Consider the following 20,494-nt stretch of genomic DNA (forward strand, 5'->3'; position numbering starts at 1 on the left):
TATTCCACTCCGGATCAGAACTCTCTTTAATGGTAACTTGGGGATGGAGGGAGGCCTCTCCCTCAAGGGCCATGGCCAAATCTACAAAGAAGAAAATCATAAGTTTGCTTTATAGGAGACTCCAGGTGATCTTAATCTTGATAAAATATCACTAATTAAAAATGCATTTGTTAGTACAGAAAGATGCCTGGAATGTATTGATTGAAATAAGAAAACAGTGTGATATTATTTTTGAAAATTATTTGTGCAAGGAAAAAGTATGGAAGAAAAGGCCCTTGAGAGAGGGGCCTCCCTCCATCCCATGTCTTGCTCTGTTGCCCACGCTGGAGTGCAGTGGAGCAATCATGGCCCACTGTGGGTGGTATTATAGGGGATATTTTTTCATTTTGCCTGTCTGAATATTCTACTTTTTCTATAACGAGTATGTATTAACTGTAATTTTTAGAAGAAAAGGTTTTTAAATAAGAATGGGTAAAAAGTAGGTTAAAATTAAAATATACAAAGGAAATTATATTTGTTTCCTCTTCTTTCCCACAAACAATTGAATTCTGTGATTTCGAAAAATGGCAAAAATTAAGAGCAAACAAATATTTATTAAAATGTTTATGCACTCTTATTTTTTGAGGAACTGGACAGTGTGGATATTTCTTATGTCTAAAGCATAAGAACCATTCAATAATTCTGAGCACTTTTACATAACATGTGATGATGGCAATTACTTCTTCTATCAGTGATTGACTTTAACCTTTTTTTTTTAACCCAGTAGAATTGAACTTAATCATCTCCTGACAAAAGAATGCAATTTCAACTGACCCTTTTTTTGCACCTTGGTGAGTATTCGTTGTCAAAATCTATTTTCTGCTTGTATTGTCCTAAAATAAAGTGGAAATAGTTTTTAAACATTTCACTTCTTTCTTCTATAGCGCTGTATACTTGTGTAGCTATTCTGTTGTTGTGTAATTGTGTCAAGCAACTGAAAAATTCCACTCCAACATGTTTAGTATCCACATATTGCTATTTCTGTCACTTTTTAATGGAATGTTATCTTCAGATAAGTAAAGTAAAATATTAAAGAACAGAGAATAGTTTCAGAGTCTTAATTTACAAATACAATGCGTCTAATTTTTTTTAATAGCTATGCTTTCAGTGTAACACTTGTCCCAGCAATGAGGTCTTGTGAAGAAGTTACAGGCAAAATTCCCTCTTCTAAGTAAGCAGCAGTTCTAAGCTAAAAGGCAAAATTCTCCATGCTCCTGCCATCTTTAATAAGCTGAGAATAATTTGCATTAATCATATAGAAGATGTTTCCAGCAATTACTCTCTTTGATCTGACTTTTCTACATCGAAAACAGGCCTGCCTTTGATTACTGAGTACTAACTAACTTGCTTAGAATCTTCACTTCAAAGATTTACGCTGAATTTCTTCATGACAGCAAACCTTCAGAATCTCACCTTTTTTTTTTTCTTTGCAATTTTCCAACCCTGAGGTAATTTTCCAGTTAGTTTTGCTGGTAATGGTCCAGATGGTAAGCACTCATTTGTTCTCTGTTGAAAATCCCCTTGGAGAGGTGAGCCACACCCCAGTGGGAACAGAAACATGTCATTCATCTGGAGCCCTCAGTTTATCCTCCACATCCCAGGACTGGGAGGTTTAGATCTGGTCTCATTCAGAAAAATAGTTATTTTAACCTGCACTTGCCTTACATGTTCTCTTTGAAACTAAACCAATATCCAAAATTAGAAGGGACCACTGAGGATCACTCTACCTTCTCCCCATCCTTTATATAGAATACCTTACTCGCATCTTGCAAAAGTTCTAAACCAGTCCACAGTTGCTAAGAGAGCCCTCTTCAATTAGGGGACTCCTCTCTCTGGAGAAGGAATTTTCTAAACTAAATTAGCTTGGGCAGAAAAGGCCTCACTGCAATCAATCGTACATTTCTAAATGTAAGCTTGCCCTGACCTAAACCAAATCTCTAGAGTTGCCTGTGGTCAAACTCCCAACCAGGTTAGCCTCATATCATCAGCTTGGGAATTTTTCCATTGACAGTTTGAACATAACACTTATATAAATACTGCAGCATATTTAAACACTTAGTTTTGCCTTCTGACTGAGCAATATAAGAAGTAATCATAAAAAGTGCACTGCCCCATAGGTTTTAGGAACTTCACGCAAAGTGCAAACCTTATCTACATGCATTCTTTTTTTTTTTTTTTTTTCCTTAAGACAGAGTTTCATTCTTGTCGCCCAGGCTGGAGTGCAATGGCACGATCTCAGCTCACTGCAACCTCCACCTCCCAGGTTCAAGCAATTCTCCTGCCTCAGCCTCCCGAGTAGCTGGGATTACAGGTGCCCCCACCATGCCCAGCTAATTTTTTGTATTTTTAGTAGAGACAGGGTTTCACCATGTTGACCAGGCTGGTCTTGAACTCCTGACCTCAGGTGATCCACCCATCTTGACCTTCCAAATTGCTGGGATTACAGGTGTGAGCCACCATGCCCGGCCACATTCTTGGTATTTTTTCTCACCCATTATGATCTGCAAACTCTAAAGTGTGAGATGTGAATTCTAAAGTATGAGAAAGCATCTCATGTATTTGAGAAAATTATGACAACATGCAGAAATACTAGAGAAATTATACAGTAACAGTAATTTCTATAAAACAATTCTTTACAGAAAATTTACTGTATATTTTCCTTAAATGACCAGATCTCCTAAATTCATTTTGGAATTTCATAACATTCATAAAATTCATAACATTCTATCTTCAGGTTCTAGCTTCAGGTTGTGTCATTTTTTAGGAATGTGTTGATTGTCAGAAGACATAAACATGTTTATTTTCTGAATTAATTCCAACATGTTGCTAATGTAATTTGGCATTCGGAAACTTCATCCCAGGAAGGATATTGCTCAGTCTATGTTCAGGCATGAAACTTTAACTATTTACATTTCTAGTCACTTTTTGCCAAATATTTTAGACAAGAAGTTCATATTTGCACTTATATTATAGGAATAATAGCTCAATTTCCCTAAGTCCTGGAATATATTTTCTGAAAAAAATTTCTGTTGTAAACAAGTTTGGCCAAGTCAGGTTATAAAAACATGTTAAATCTCTAAGGCAACAATTTCAATTTAAAAAAAATCCAGGATGGAACTTGTCTAAAAGAATAAATCCCTGGAAGAGAAGTCTTCTTTTATTCACATGGAACATCAACGGAAATGTTATACCTGATCTTGTCTTTAAAAATCTTTGGTCTATTGGAGTCCAAACTTCTGAATAGCTATTTATCCTAGATACCAATTCTGGAAAAAAAAAAAAAAACATGAATGTGGGTTGCTGGGTAAATGAAAGTCCACATTAACCATTTATTATACCACAAAACAGCAGGTGTCCGATGGAGCTAGCTTTCTTCACATAGCTGTCTCAGAGAAAGAGAAAGAAATATGCTTTTGCTTTAGAATAATAATCTTTATATTGAGATTGAGAATAGAAAATTTCCTGTTCAAAGTGTCATTTAGTAACTTGTGTGGGTGGAGACACTATAATATTCTTAGCTGTAGAACTTATGATCCCTGTATGTTTTATGCCTAATAATACAAAATGACCAGATTAATAGTTCATGTGAATAATGTGTAAGAGAAATAACATGGTTTTTTCAATAACCATATAGGCTATATTGGAGGTCAAACTGAAGGAAAGAAAGCCATTAAATGTAAAACAAGTTCATGAAAGATGATTATATTTTTTAAATGGAGAAAACTGAGAAGAAACCAAGCTGATTTCACTGTATGGTTATTATTTTTTATTATAGACCCATCCCTGTCACTCCTGTCTACTGAAATAAGGCTTGGCATAAATTTTCACGTCTCAAGGATAAAGTGTATAAGAGCAGCTAGAACATGTCACGTGTATATTTTGAGTCTGGGATTTGCTTGGTTTACCATCCAAAGGCTGATGGATGTAGGGAATTGTTTGTCTCTTTTACTTTTTATTTTGAAATAATTGTAAGATCACACACAGCTTTAAGAAATAACACAGAGGGAGACCATATACCCTTCACCCAATTTCTCTCAGTCATAGCATCTTATATAACTATAGCACAATATCACAACCAGGAAATCAACACTGATGTTGTTCACAGGCCTTTCAGATTTCACTAGTTATACATGTACTCATGTGTGCGTGTATTTGAGTCTATGCCATTTTATCACCATATAGATGTATGTGCCCATCACCACAGTCAAGATACAGAACAGTTCTACCACCTCAAGGATCCCTAGCACTACCCTTTTATAGCCACATCCACCTCCCTCCCTCCCTGCCTTCCTAACCACTGACAACCACTAATCTGTTCTCTATCTCTATAATTTTGTCGTTTAGTAATGTGATACAAATAGAATTATGCAGTATATAACCTTTTTTCACTCTGCACAGTTCCTTTGAGATCCATCCAAGTTGTTGCTTGTATCAATGGTTCACTACTTTTTTTTGCTAGGTTCCATGGTACAGATGTACCACATTTGGTTTAACCTTTCACCCAATGAAGGACATTGGGTGTTTTCCAGTTTTTTTATTATTACAGATAAAGACGCTGTGGACATTTGCGTAGGGTTTTTGTGTGAACATAAGTTGTAATTTCTCTGGGATAAATACTCAAGAGTTCCCTTGCTGAGTTGCATGATTAGCACTTGCTTAGTTTTGTAAGAAATTACCATCCATACTCTTCCTGGGAGTGCCTATATCATTCTTCATTCCCACCAGCACATATGCGTGATCTTCACATCCTTTCTAGCATCTGGTGTTATCACTATTTTTATCTTTGCTATTCTGATCTGTGTGTAGTGATATCTCATTGTGGTTTGATTTGCATTTCCCCAGTGGTTAATGATGTTGAACCTCTTTTCATGTGTTTATTTGCCATCTGTGTATCTTCTTCACTGAAGTATTGTGTTCATGTCGCTTGCCATTTGCTCATTTGATTGGTTTTTTAATGTCAAGTTTTGAAAGCTCTTATTGCAAGCACAAGAGCTTTGTTGGATATGTGGTTTGCAAGTGTGTTCTCTTTCTCCATAGTTTACCTTTTCACTTCTTCACAAGGTCTTTCTCAGAGCAAAAGTTTTTAATTTTGACACGGTCCAATTTTCTAAATTCTCCTTTTATGGGTCACGGGTTTTTTTTGGCCATCCTAAAAATCATTCATCTAGCCCTAAATGCCAGATTTTCTCCTATGTTTTATATGAGTTTCATAGCTCTATAGTTTCACATTTTACACTTAAGTCTATGCTCAATTTTTAATTAATATTATAAGGTGTGAGGTTTTGCTTGCAGTTCATTTTTTCTTTTTCTTTTTTTGGCTGTGGATCCAATTGCTCCAGCACTATTTATTTAAAAGGCTGTTCTTCCTCCATTGAGTTGCATTTGCACCTCAAAAATCAGTGGGACATATTTATGTTGGTCTATTTCCGGGTTCTCCATTCTGTTCCATTGATCTAGGTGTCTATTCATCTGCCAAAATTGCAGTCTCTTCTTTATTGTAGCTATATAGTAAGTCTTCATATTGGATAGAGCTATTCCTTCACCCTTATTTTCCTTTTTCAAACGTTTTAGCCATTCTAGGTCCTCTGCCCTTCCATCTAGAGGCTATTTTACGGCCACAAAATTATTACTATCATTTTGAATTGCAATAAAGAGAAAACTAGTGCTTAGATTTGGCCTCCAGAATCAAACAGGATTCTAATGCTTTAATTGAATTAACAATAAAATGATATTGTCCTCTTCACATATAGTTTTTAAAGAACAAATAAAACTATTTCTGTAAGTGTCAGAGGCATGTGAACCAGAACAACTCCATCTTGAATAGGAGTTGGGTAAAATGAGGCTGAAACCTACTGGGCTGCATTCCCAGACGGTTAAGGCATTCTAAGTCATAGTATGAGATAGGAGGTCAACACAAGATACAGGTCATAGAGACCTTGCTGGTAAAACAGGTTGCAGTAGAGAAGCCGGCCAAAAGCCAAGATGGCCACGACAGTGACCTCTGGTTGTCCTCACTACTACACTCCCATCAGTGCCATGACAGTTTACAAATGCCATGGCAACGTCAGGAAGTTACCATATATGGTCTAAAAGGGGAAGATATGAGTAATCCACCCCTTGTTTAGAATATCATCAAGAAATAACTGTAAAAATGGGCAACCAGCAGCCCTCAGGGCTGCTGTGTCTATGGAGTAGCCATTCTCTTATTCCTTTACTTTCCTAATAAACTTGCTTTCACTTTACTGTATGGACTCACCCTGAATTCTTTCTTGCATGGGGTCCAAGAACCCTCACTTGGGGTCTAGGTCAGGACCTCTTTCCTGTAACATAAGTGGCTACCCACAAAATACAGTAGACGCTCATTGTATATATGTTTAACTTTGTGTGTTAACTTTAGATCTTAACCCCCAGTAAGATTCCACTTTGTTTTATTCAATCTTCCCAACAATTAACAAACCCATTAATAAATTATTGCTTACCAAAGTGTATTAGATAACATGATGGAACAAACCCTGCAGGAAAGAAAGATTTCAGATGACTCTACTTGCCACTCATGCCCGTATAGACGTTTAACAGTTATCTTAACTTGGAATGATTGGAATGCTTGCTCATCTGCACGTAGAGTTTCCTTTGTTTCCTTCTTTATCTAACTTGATAGTTCTCAAACGTTATGTTAGGATTTGTCTACACAAAACCATGTATACTGTACTATATAGGTAACTTACGAAATTTTCCAGAATAATTTGATTATATGGATTTATAACTTAATTCCTGAGATTTAACTTTAAATTCAATCTCTAAGTAAGATATGTGGACCTTCCTACTTCCAAAATGATAGGATTGTTTTGGTGTTGCTTTTGAGATAGGGTCTTGCTCTGTCACTCAGGCTTGATTGTCCATTGTAAATAAGAGAGGGATACAGAATGCAGTATCTTTCAAGTGTATTGTTCTCGGCATCTATTTTTGATAGAGAATCCTGCTGATATACAGCTCAGTTCAACACATTTTAGAAGTATTTATCTTTAATCCAAATCTGTATTTTGGAATACAGATTTCAAAAGACTCTAAGAGTTATTACACCTCATGCACCCAGCAAGCAAAGTAGGGACCATTTATCATCTATTAATAAACTTAAAAGTCTGTTACATCTTTGACCAATGTTAAATAAATACATAACTCTCCCCCTTAACTAGTCATTTCTGCAGGCCCTGTGCTATCCTTAGACTGCATTCCTTGTAAGATATTTCTGTTGTGTTCAAGGGTGGCTCATTTACTCAAAAGCTCAAGATGACTGCAACAGGGGTGCCTGTCATCCCACCACCGGCGATCTCCTGGTGGGTAGGAACACACAGCTTATGGCTTCTTCTACCTGTGGGCTGAGCAGAGCCCAGAAATACTGCATCCTCAGTTACCTGGAGGTGGGTTGTTCATTTGCTGGGACATTATTTAATCAATGATGTAGATTTTTCCAGGTACACCTGGGGCTACTCAGACATTAAAGGAGACAACATTCCTTTCTAAACAATGGAGACACTGGTGCAGTTGTCCCTCGGTATCCACAGGGCATTGGTGCCAGGACCCTTTCCCCCAACACCGAAATCCATGGATGCTCAAGTCCCTGATCTAAAATGGCATAGTATTTACATGTAACCTACGTATATCCTCCCATGTACTTTAAATAATCTCTAGATTATTTGCAATACCTAATATAATGTAAATGTTATGAAAATAATTATTACACTACATGTTAAAATCTATGTTCTTTTTATTGTTATATTGTTATTTATCTTATTTTTATTCATTAGGGACAGGGGTCTCACTCTGTTGCCCAGGCTGGAGTATACCTCAGCCTCTGAAGTAGCTAAAAATACAGGCATGCACCACCACACCTGGCTAATTTTAATTTTGTTTTTTTTAGAGACAGGGTCTCACTATGTTGCCCAGGCTAGTTTTGAACTCCTGGCCTCAAGCAATCTTCCCATCTCAGCCTCCTGAGTTGCTGGGATTACAGGATAAGCCACTGGGCCTACCCTGTTATTGTTTTATTGTTGATATTTTTTCCCAAATATTTTCAATCCTTGGTTGGTTGAATCCACATATATGGAACCTGCAGATATAGAGAGCCAACGCTCACATAATTCAAAGTCCAGGAAACCTTAACTAATCAAAAATAAAGAAGATCTGCTTAATTTCTATTTCCTGTTACCTTCAGAATGAGACATAAAAGTCTTTTTGGTTAGTCTTTGTAGGGAATTACTATAAAATTTACTGGTCTACTTGGCTACCTTAGCCACTCCCATAGAGCAAACATAATTGACTCATTTAAAGAAGTTTGAAGATTCATCAGGGCCTACTGCCATTATGCTGAACATGAGTCCTCACTGCTCTGCCTTAATTAGAGATGGAGGAGGTGTAGAACTTTGAACTGATTATACACCAACATAATACCACTTGGAAGTTATACTGTCTAAAAATCATAAATTCCCAGTGTGAACATATTTTTATGCCTTTTCCCCTTAAAGACCAACTTTATAAAAGGATCAGTGGCTTTTCAGGTTTCTTTTCCTCTCCATGTACTGGCAACGGAACAAGCATCCAAGGTCATCTGAGTATCATCCCTACCGAAAACCCTGAGGTAATCACGTCCACCCCTTAAATGAGAGGATGTGCAGGAAGGAAGTTGGACATAAGCCTAACGTTAGTGGTCCAGGCTTTTCCATGTATTGTTCATTTAAAGCAACTGTTTAAGTCTCTGGGAAATGCTTTGTATTCAAATTGGTTTCTAGTAAAAGGTGGCTATTATAAATAAGTGGAGACAGTACTTGGGTGCATATCACTGTTCTAAGTTTGGGAAGTACTTGTGTAAGAAAGCAAATTCTCTGCATGTGCAAGGAAATTACATGGTGGAAGTTCTGCTCAACTCTAGGCCAGGTGACTACTAAGTCCAGGTGCTCTGGACAAAGAAGTGGTTCTCAACTCTATTTTTTACATAGGGTCTCACTTTGTTGCCCAGGTTGGCATGCAGTAGCACGATCACAGCTCACTGCAGCCCCAACCTCCCAGGCTCAGGTGATCTTCCCACCTCAGCCTCCCAAGTAAGGGAGGCTACTCCACCTACTGGTGTAGTAGGCAAGCACCACCATGCCCTGTTAATTTTTGGTATTTTTATAGAGACCAGTCCCACTATGTTGCCTAAGATGGTCTCCAACTCTTGGGTTCAAGCGATCCGCCTGCCTCAGCCTCCCAAATGCTAGAATTACAGGCATGAGCCACTGCCACTTTCCAATACGAGCACCACCCATCTTGTTCTCCAACCACTGGCATTTACTTACTGTTGCCTGAGCCAACATGCTCTGATAATTAGAAATTGGTGTTCTTATATCACAAAATTATACTACCAAAAATAGAAGTAACTCCAGTTGTGGAGGCTTCTTTTGTCTAGAGAATGACAGAAATCTTAGAAAGCTTAGAGCTGGAAAAAACCCTCAAAATGTTTCAGGCTGACAAAATGTATTATAGGAGGGGCTATGACCACTAGTCTAGACATACATGCAGCATGGAGGATGATTTTTTCCCATCTGTTACCTAAGAAAGAGCTACCAAACAAAACATTTTGTTCAGAAGCTTCCAGTCAACATTGACCTATTAAGTTATCCAAGATGGAACTCACATTTAGTGGCTACAACTAAGCATTCTCTTAAGTCAACTTCATCAAAGACTATACTTCTAAAATGTTAACCAAAAAATGGCCCACACACCCTGAGGTTAAATATTTTCTCAAGCAATTTCCATAATATTATTGGAAATTATTTGAAGACCATCACTTTTGATAGAATCACAAAGCTTCTACTGGTCACTGGGATGAGCCTGCCCCTATGCAAAATTTATTTAGATCCATTTTGCCTTAATTTTCAAAGGGCATTTTGGCTTTCTTCAGCAATAAGGTCTATAGTGACAAATGATGCTAAGATACAATGATTATACGAATCTCTTGAAGAGTTGATTTGTTTTGACAGATGGTAACTGAAATAATCATTAAAATCATCCTGCATTTAATAAATTTTACTGAACATCTACTATGTACCACACACTATTCTAGGCAATGGGGATACAGCAGTAAACAAAACCAAGTCCTTGCCTCATTCAGTTTTGATTCTTATTATGGAGATAGACAATAAACCAACAACTGTATAATATAGCCTCAAGTAGTGATAAGGGCTTAGGAAATATATAAAGTAGGATAAAAAATAGAGAGTGGCAGAGGGCCATGGTGGTGAAAAGATGGTGACATTTTAGATAGGGTAGTCAGGGAATGTTTCTTTGAAATGAAGGTATTTAATCAGAAACCTGAAAGAAGGGAAGGAGCAAGAGATAAGACTAGCTGGGAGGAAGAACAGCTTGAACTCTTCTGACTCTAAGTGCTTAAAAAACAGCAAGAAGCACGTGTAGCCAGAGTCAAGGGAGTGAAAAGCCAAGTAGACACAAAGGCAAAGAAGTGGCCCTGGCCAGATCATGTTGGGCCTTGTGAGCCATGGTTAGGACATACATGTAACGTGCACTGAGTGCCACCAGCTGAGCGCCTATGCTGTTGTAGGCAATTTTCGGCACAGAAGGTTATAATGACCAGCCTCGGCTTCCCAGAAGCTTTGCAAAAGAGCTCCTTCAGAGTTCCCTGAGTATTAGCCAGGAATAACTGCAGGCCACTGACAGTGCTTTGGAAATCCTTGTAGAGTCCCTTAGGAGTTTCAAGTACAGCTGCAAGTAGACGCATTAAATTAAGCAAACTCAAAGGCCAGGCTTTGCGTTGTAACCTTCAAAAATCCATCCTAAGCAGGCCGGGGGTGGTGGCTCACACCTGTAATCCCAGCACTTTGGGAGGCCAAGGCAGGCAGATCACTTGAGGCCAAGAGTTCAACACCCAGCCTGAACAACATGGTGAAACCCTGTCTCTAATAAAAATACAAAAAAATAACCGGGTGTGGTGGTGCATGCCTGTAATCCTAGCTCCTCGAGAGACTGAGGCACGAGAATCTCTTGAACCCAGGAGATTGCAACACTGCTCTCCAGTCTTAGTGACAGAGTGAGACTCTGTCTCAAAAACAAAAACAAAAACAAAAAAAATCCTAAGCAAAACTAGTTCCAATTCACTAAGACCTTCTAAGAGGTCTATTTCTAATTTTTTATTTCTTAATATTAGTTGTGGCAGTTTAAAATAACTTCCAGGTCCTCTGCCTCTTATATGACAGAAAATGAGTTTTGCGTAAATTTACATTTTTATTCCAAATGTATCAATTTCTAAAATTTTAATTCATAGTTTATTGTTGTACTTTGGCACCTATTGATAGGAATTTTGATGTCTTGTTATTTCCTCTGCTTTTTATTTTTAGCCAGTTTGGAAGACAAATATAGTAAGTACAGCTTGCCTTTAATTTAGAAGAACAATAAGTAATTCCAACTCTTATTTTTAATTTTAATGACGGTGTTTTCCAGGGGGAACAAAAATGCTTCATCTGTGACTCTAGATTTCCATATGATCCATACGCCCAACCCAATAGCCACACCATTGAGAATGTCATTGTAAGTTTTGAACCAGACAGAGAAAAGAAATGGTGGCAGTCTGAAAATGGTATGATTTAAGTTTTTTTCCAGTTGTTTATTTCTTCGATATTTTAATATGATATCCTCTTCCTTGTATGGTTTTAATAATGTCACAGCAAAGTATTATATTGGAATGGAACAGTATCCTCCAAGAATATAGAGACCCATACAAGAACACAATTTATTTTCATTTTAACAAGAATACTTTCCTTTACAGGAATATCAAAGTATATTTTAAGCACATAACTCAGAATGTTTCACTCTTTCCATGTGGAAGAAAATATCTCTGCATCCTTCTGTTCTTTGTAAAAAAATAATACGAAGAAGAAAGTTTATGAAGTGTTGGTAAATTAAACCTAATACAAAACACACTGATGTAAACCGAGTGAATAATGCCAGGGGAAGTCTGAGAGTTAGCGCCAAGTGCTTTTTCCTTCAACACACGAAGGGAAAGAGAAAAAGAACATTTTGCTTCTTACTGGAAGCCAAAGTAAAATATCTGAATTGAAAGGATAGCTGGCTACGGACTGAAGTTCTTTCCTTCCTGGCTGTATGCCTTTCTCTCTTTGTGAACAATTGTGATATTGAGCCTACACTGGCACTGACCATCTGGGTTCCTAGATGCTCACTATAAATGTGGACCTGATCAGGGATCCTCATGTCCCACCCCAGCCATGGGCCTCATGTGCCCAAATGTACATCCATCCAAGCCTGACTTTCCTGATGCAGGCTTGCCTACTCTTGATGACCCCTCTTTAACACTAGCCTGGAACTCTTCAGTTTTCCTTAACCCGCACAAAACGATTTCATTCACTACATTGATATGTGTTGCCCTTTGGACTATAATTCCTCTATTCTCTACAAATTCCTGAATGTATTTCCTTTAGGAGATTTTAGACCATTAGAAGTGAGTGTGGGAATAATAATAATATATAAGATAGTTTAGGGCAAGCATAATATGAGGCTGTTTTATTTATGTCATCCACTTGACCAATGATTGACTGGTGTCTACTAAATGCCATTTCATTTTGGATCCTAGTTATTGATCTCCAGCTGGACTCTCCTTAATGAATGTGAGGTGTTTTTTTCCACAGCCACCTGTCCTCCTGATGAATGGTGCCATTTTTGCTTAATGGCTGTTTTGACCCCCACATCTAACACTCGTTCCACATCTCCTCACAAAGGGAATGTCATTCTGTCCAAGCCAATGATATAGAGCAAGGATTCTCAACAAAGCACCTTAGAGAGAAGGACAGATCTCCTTTCTAGAAAGGGTTAGGACTCTTGACACTCAGCCTGCAATGTGGCTGCCCACTTAGCAGCAAACATGTCCCTAAGCTTTTCACCCTAGAACTCTAGGCTGAACCCCGATTCACTGTAGTCCAGCCACTGTCTTCTGGAGCCATACTGTCCAGTGTGAGCACTTGAAACATGTCTAATCCAAACTGAGATGGGCTGGAAGTGTAAAAACATCCCAGATTTCTAAGACATAGTTTGGGAGAAAATGTATAATAAAGAATCACTGATTTTCTGGCAGGGTGCGGTGGCTCATACCTGTAATCCGAACACTTTAGGAGGCCAACATAGGCAGATCACTTGAGCTCAGGAGTTTGAGACCAGCCTGGCCAACATGGCAAAACCCTGTCTCTACTAAAAATATGAAAATTAGCCCGGCAAGGTGGAGCAAGGCTGTAGTCCCAGCTACTCGGGAGGCTGAGGCAGTAGAATCCCTTGACCCGGGAGGCAGAGGTTGCAGTAAGCCAAGATCCTGCCACTGCACTCCAGCCTGGGGGACAGAGTGAGACTCTGTCTTTAAAAAATCACTAATTTTTAAAATATTGATTATATGTCAAAGTAACTTTTAAATATGTTGGTTTAAGTATATTATTACAAACAAATTTGTCTGTTTCTTTTTACTATTTTAATGTGGCTATTAGAAAATTTAAAACTACATACATGACTCATATTCTATTTCTGTTGGACAGTGCTGCTCTAGAGAGATCTGGGCTGCTTTTGTGTCCAGGTTAGGACTGATACCCCACATCTGTGCTAGAGATGGATCATAACTAGCTTGGTGTAAAACCCTGACCAGGGTACCTCTGCCACCACCTCAGCCACAGAAGAGCCCACAGGTCCCCAATCCAAGGGGAATATTCCAAGTTGTGTTATATGCCAGGTGACAATGAAATTCTAGTTCAAATGACATTTAGCAACTCTTGGAAGAAACGGGTGCATTGGTTTTTACCATCCTCTGGCTAGCTAGCTCATGTTTATGTGTAGTCAAGATTTTAGTACAAGGAAATGAAACCTCTCTTTCTCTCTTTCCACCTAGGGCAAATGTTCTGAAACTCCCTTGGTTATATGTAATGCTGCCACATAGTGGCCATGTGTGTTGCCACTAAAACACAGATGTGGGCACCGTCAAGGTGAAACGTATCCTGCCCTCCACACCTGCTGGGCTTGGAGTGGCATGGGATACCACTCCAACAGACGGGGAAAGCGATCATCAGCCTTGTGGCATCAAAGAGATTTTATTACAGATAAGCCACAGTGGGGAATTAACATGATAAACAGGAGTCTCTCAAATTCACTGATATTCTTCTTTCTGGATTCTTCCTTAGGTCTTGATCATGTCAGCATCAGACTGGACTTAGAGGCATTATTTCGGTTCAGCCACCTTATCTTGACCTTTAAGGTACAGACGAATAGGCCTGCTGCCCCTCTTTTATCTACTCCCCAAATGCTCAGTGTTTATCTGGAATTTCACTGCCTTGCTTCCTTGCAGTGAACAAAAACAGAATAAGTTCAGACTTGACCTTTGCCACCTGAGCTTTGACTCTTACATGAAGAAAAACAAACACTTTTTAAAAATCAATGGCCACGACTATATGATTTTTTTAAAAATTAGGAGACACAGAGAAAAGGAAAACTCCCAGTACTGAGGTGATAGGAACCACAAAACCTATAAAGATAATTTTTGGGAGGAAAGGGCAGGAACTGGAACTTATTCAGGTAAATATGGAAAGGTTGTGATCAAGGGGAAGGAAAAAAGAGTCTTTACTAAGGTGAGTCAGATGCCAGAGAAAATCATTGTGCTAGAGTGCTTCTTTAATCATTCAGGAAAACTCTAATTTTGATGTCAGACTTTATGCTCATTTTGGTAAGAAAAAATGAATATGAAATTTAAAAAATGAAAACAAAAACCACCACTCTTTGTCTCCAAATAACTCCCAATCTAGTCATGGATACAAACATATAAATATAATAGAAAATTATAATGCAAAGTGATAAGTACAGAATTAGCAGTATGATTGATTTAAAATGCTGGGAAATTTAAAGGGCTAAATCTGCTGTGGGGAACCAGGATAAACTTCATGGATAGGTTTGAAGGATGTATAAGAGTTTGCCAGAGGAAAAGCATGCTTGGCAAAGAGAATCACAACAAATTGCTGTAAAGTATTAACTACATTAACTTTTCAATTTATAAGCCATCTTTCTTCATTAATAATTCACAATGCCATAAACATTTTTATAATGTAATTAGATTAGGAGGACAAAGTGTGTACTCATAAATACTGAAAAGAGACTGTGGTGTGTGTATTGTGTAGTAGATTTTAAAAGATAGACCCGGCCAGGAACAGTGACTCACACCTGTAATCCCAGCATTTTGGGAGGCTGAGGTGGGCATTTGAGCCCAGGAGTTTGAGAACAGCCTGGGCAACATGGCAAACTCTGACTCTGCAAAAAAATTATCTGGGCATGGTGGCATGCACCTGTAGTCCCAGCTACTCGGGAGACTGAGAATGGAGGATCACCTGGGCCTGGGAAGTTGAGGCTACAGTGAGCCGAGATCATGCCACTGCACTCCAGCCTGGGCGACAGAGTGAGATCCTATCTCAAAAACAAAACAAACAACAAAAAGATACACCTAAAGTTTTTAAAAATGGAATTAGAAAATATAAATATTCAATCTGAAGTCGATAATAAAATCTGCCTTTGTGAAATGTGCCAACTTACTCATTTTTCCTAGACTTTTCGGCCTGCTGCAATGTTAGTTGAACGTTCCACAGACTATGGACACACCTGGAAAGTGTTCAAATATTTTGCAAAAGACTGTGCCACTTCCTTTCCTAACATCACACCTGGCCAGGCCCAGGGAGTGGGAGACATTGTTTGTGACTCCAAATACTCGGATATTGAACCCTCAACAGGTGGAGAGGTAGCGTTTCCTTCCTTGTATTTATTTTATATAAATTAAACTTTTAAAAAGTGTAATTAAATGAAAAAATTTTGATAGTGTTTACTGCAACATAATTTGGGCTGTTGCTTTTTTAAAAATGAAAGTGTCTAAATTGAAATGAGTCCCAAATAAATACTAAATACGTTTTTAGAAGCAATCCTGCACAAGAGTGCTCAGCTGAAGGTGGGAGTGGGATAAAACTTAAATGGGGCACCATGGCCCCAGGCACCCAGAAGAAGGAACACCCATTTCTAAAGCTTGCAGAGGAGCCATGTAAGCTAGCTGCAGCCTGGCATTAGCTATCTCATCCCCGTGCTCTGTAAACCACCACCCCAGGGGAATCTGCCAGGAACAACCCTCTGAGCAAAGCTGGTGCCTGGCAGAAGGTTGGAGTGAGTGGGATTGAACAGGTACTATTTTATCAGGTGTAGCAGAAAGAATTAGTGGCAGAAGACAGCTCCAGAATTCCCCACCAAATCCAAATTGATCATGGCTTGCCAAATTGTCCATCACTCCATCCCAATCCAGCATAAGTGTTCTCTTTGCTTTTTCTGCCTGTATGAACCACTTGTACATAAAAAGCTAGAAATGACTGATTAATACCTTTCATTTATTTCTGCTCTTGGTACCTCTATTCATATGGTAATCCAAATGATAATCTGTATTCTGTGCCAGCTGGGAAGCAATAGCTCAGCCTTCTTGTAAGATCAGGGTCTCTTCCATAAAAGTGCATTTCACAGTCAGGTGTGATGGCTCACATCTGTAATTCCAGCACTTTAGGAGGCTGAGGCAGGAGGATCACTTGAGCCTGGGAGTTCGAGACCAGCCTGGGCAACATAGGGAGAACCCCACCTCTACAAAACACTTTAAAAATTAGCTGGGCATGGTGGTACATGCCAGTGGTCTCAGCTACTTGGGAGGCTGAAGTAGTAAGATTGCTTGAGCCTCGGAGGTATAAAAAAAAAGTGTGTTTGACAATTACATTTTCGGGTAATATACTATAAATTTATCTATATTTGTTTTACAGGTTGTTTTGAAAGTTTTGGATCCCAGTTTTGAAATTGAAAACCCTTATAGCCCCTACATCCAAGGTATGAATTCCTTTATATTTTTCATATCAGCTTTAAAAAAATTTCAAGTTTGGCATATTCCTTGTAATTGCTTTCTTTTTTTTTTTCTTGAGACGGAGTCTTGCTCTATCATCCAGGCTGGAGTGCAGTGGTGTGATCTCAGCTCTCTGCAACCTCCGCCTCCTGAGTTCAAGCAATTCTTGTGCCTCGGCCTCCCAAGTAGCTGGGATTACAGGCATGTGCCACCCTGCCAGGCTAATGTTTGTATTTTATGTAGAGATGGCATGTCACCATGTTGCCCAGTCTGGTCTTGAACTCTTGAGCTCAAGGGATCCTCCTGCCTCGACCACCCAAAGTGCTGGGATTACAGGCGCGAGCCACCACACTGGGCCTATAATCGCTTTTCTATAGTATATTAAGGGTATATCAGTCAAGAAGAGTCCCTTGAACTGATGCGCCTCAAATTCACTTTGATTCATTATTTTCCTTTCTTTAGACCTTGTGACATTGACAAACCTGAGGATAAACTTTACCAAGCTCCACACCCTTGGGGATACTTTGCTTGGAAGGAGGCAAAATGATTCCCTTGATAAATACTACTATGCTCTGTACGAGATGGTTGTTCGGGGAAGCTGCTTTTGCAATGGCCATGCTAGCGAATGTCGCCCTATGCAGAAGGTGCGGGGAGATGTTTTCAGCCCTCCTGGAATGGTGAGTTATTAATCCGAAAGAACAGTGGGCTGTCCTACCTGCCTTTCACTGTCCTGGTGCTGAATGTAGATGAGGCGCTCCACATGGAGATCAACAAATCTAAGTGCCAGTTTTATGCTTGCGTGGGTGCCATTCAGCCTATCCTAATAGGCCACCTGGGACCCTCCAGTTCCTCCAGCCACAGGTGTTTGTGGATTCTGCGGCATATGGACATCATTGAACTAGTGAGCAGAATTTATACTTAGGATTTCAAGATACTTCATCTTGCCCTCTTTTCATTTATTTTGTAGAGCATGGAGATTTGGTAGAGAGGGATCATATTGGGTTGGTGCAAAAATGCTGTTTTTGCCACCACTTTTAATTGCAAAATCTGAAATTACTGTTGCACCAACCTAATAATTTCACATTCATTCTCTTACAAAAATCTATTGAAGGACTTTTGTGTGCAAGACCCTGTAGTCAATGCTAAGGTATTTCAGCAATATCTGATGTTGTAAAATGTTCAATCCAAGTAACATTCTTACACTGGGAATGGCCGTGTCTTAATACTGCAGATCTCTCTCATCCGGGGGCACTAGCCTTAAAAGATATTGTAGAAGAGTTGTAGTTTTATGCAGAGTCCCATGGAGTGTGTCTTCTAAATAAATGTCAACTATTTATTAGGCATATTCACACAGGCTTAATGTTCAGCTAGTGTGCCTTCCCATTCAGCTACACTGTTTCCCATTCACTGGAAACAGAACTTCTCTCTCTGCATGTGGGTCATTTAGAGCATTTTGGGAAAATCCAGGAGAATCACATGGCTTTCTTCAGCTTCGTTCCCTTTTCTAACTCCCTCTTTTTTCTTATGCTCCTAAACAATCCCATATACCACTCCCCCACAACTCCACACAAACCCCTTAGCCATCCTGTCCCTCACTTTATTGAGGGCTGCAATGTGCTGCCCTGAAACTAGAACTTAGAAAAGCCAAAAAACAGTATTGTATTTTAGAAATTCACTGAACTTTTTAAATTTTTATAAAGTTTAAAACTAGTTAAGAAAATAATAGAAGATAGTCAAGGTCAGTATTGTAATTAACATACGGGAAACTAAGGATCAGAGAGGTACCAGGACCTGGTATTTCATTTCCCATTTAAAGAACCCCAACGTCCCCAAGGACAAGCCCTCTTTTAATGCTCTATTTATTGCACAATGCAGGTTCACGGTCAGTGTGTCTGTCAGCACAATACAGATGGTCCAAACTGTGAGAGATGCAAGGACTTCTTCCAGGATGCTCCTTGGAGGCCAGCTGCAGACCTCCAGGACAACGCTTGCAGATGTGGGTGAAACTCAGTTCCCTGCATAGACTGAGTGTGCTCTAAGTTTCCTTATTTTGAGAAACACTTTGTTCATTTCTGTGGGGCTGCAGGCACCAAAGTGCTGAGGCTGTCCTCCCAGCTCCTATAGTGTGATATCCCGATGTTCCCAATTATCTCACATAGAAGAATTGCCAACTTCTCCAATCCTCACACCACAAATTGTTTAATTTTAAAAATGAAACAGTAAGCATGTTGTGTGGCACCCTTCCAGTAGAGGTACAGAGCCATGTAATGGCAATATCAGCAGGGACAAGGCAACTCCAAGAATTTGGTGAACACTAGATTTGGTTCAGAGATCTGTACTGTCATCCTGAATAGTCATACATTCCATGAGCGTGACCTTAAACCCATCTGTAGGATAATAGGAGAAATGAGGCTCAGTATTGAGTTTGACAGGCTATTGTATTGTTTTAAATAAAATATTCAGGCTAATAAGATGCTGGTTTTGTTTTGGCTAACATGTTTGCTGCCTCTGAATTTTAATGAACTTGCAAACAAATTTGTTATTCAATTTCTTTTTCCCTGACTAGGAAAAACAATTTGAGGGAATGAAATGTCCCTAGGAGAGCTCTAATAAAAAAGCCTCATCCATGAGAGTCACAGTATACAAGACCCAGGAAAATGCAGCCTGACCTTAGACTGTTTACAGGAAAAGAACCAAAAAGACAAACAGTGTAGACATTACCATGAAGACAAATTCCTCCAAACAGACTGCCTTTCCCTCCAGGCCTCTGGCCCAGCCTCAGATGAGATAAAATTGACCGCAGCCCTTGCAGCTCCCTGCTTATGTGGAGAGGCCAGGCCAATTGAGCTTTGCCGTCTTCTCTAGGAATCCCAGAGCATGCAGAACATTTCATGTAAAAATGTCAGTTGCACAAAGCATAAGTCAGTAAAAGCATCCTTTAATGAATACCACAAATATTGTACGCTGTGACTTTAGATCACCGAAATGATTTACTTTTGTTCACTTGATTTTTAAAAACTACATATTTAACGTATCGGGAGCACATTTTATAGAAAGCGTTGGAGCAGAATCAGAGTACTAGAAAGATCCCCTGAGAGCACACATTTTCTCCCTTTGTTTTCTTGGTACATCTATACAAAGAACACAAAGTGGCAGGAGGACACGGAGGACCAGTGGGTGCCCTGACCAGTGCGGAGGTGCTGGCTGTGCCACCCGAGGCCTTGGTCCACCTCTCAGTCACTTTCTTCTCCTCTCAGCGTGCAGCTGTAACAGCCACTCCAGCCGCTGTCACTTCGACATGACTATGTACCTGGCAAGCGGTGGCCTCAGCGGGGGCGTGTGTGAAGACTGCCAGCACAACACTGAGGGGCAGCACTGCGACCGCTGCAGGCCCCTCTTCTACAGGGACCCCCTCAAGACCATCTCGGATCCCTACGCGTGCATTCGTGAGTCCCTGGGCCCTGTCTGGATCCTACCTGCTGTCTGAGCCAAGTTCAGTTTGATCTTACTGGG

At 39.5% G+C, this 20,494-nt stretch overlaps 1 protein-coding gene across 1 annotated transcript in view; it reads left to right on the forward strand.

Moving 5' to 3' along the window:
* LAMB4 (laminin, beta 4) overlaps window positions 1–20,494 on the forward strand; it is a 128,739-nt gene that overhangs the window by 6,021 nt on the left and 102,224 nt on the right. Inside the window, exons 2-10 of the mRNA XM_011986387.1 lie at window positions 764–830; window positions 7,300–7,457; window positions 11,530–11,665; window positions 14,259–14,332; window positions 15,668–15,856; window positions 16,905–16,968; window positions 17,444–17,658; window positions 18,857–18,977; window positions 20,239–20,427. Of these exons, the coding sequence (XP_011841777.1) occupies window positions 797–830; window positions 7,300–7,457; window positions 11,530–11,665; window positions 14,259–14,332; window positions 15,668–15,856; window positions 16,905–16,968; window positions 17,444–17,658; window positions 18,857–18,977; window positions 20,239–20,427 (1,180 nt within the window). The 5' untranslated portion in view covers window positions 764–796. The remainder of the gene's footprint in view (window positions 1–763; window positions 831–7,299; window positions 7,458–11,529; window positions 11,666–14,258; window positions 14,333–15,667; window positions 15,857–16,904; window positions 16,969–17,443; window positions 17,659–18,856; window positions 18,978–20,238; window positions 20,428–20,494) is intronic.

This window comes from Mandrillus leucophaeus, unplaced genomic scaffold (assembly GCF_000951045.1).
Source record: "Mandrillus leucophaeus isolate KB7577 unplaced genomic scaffold, Mleu.le_1.0 Scaffold298, whole genome shotgun sequence".
Classification (NCBI taxonomy): Eukaryota; Metazoa; Chordata; class Mammalia; order Primates; family Cercopithecidae; genus Mandrillus; species Mandrillus leucophaeus.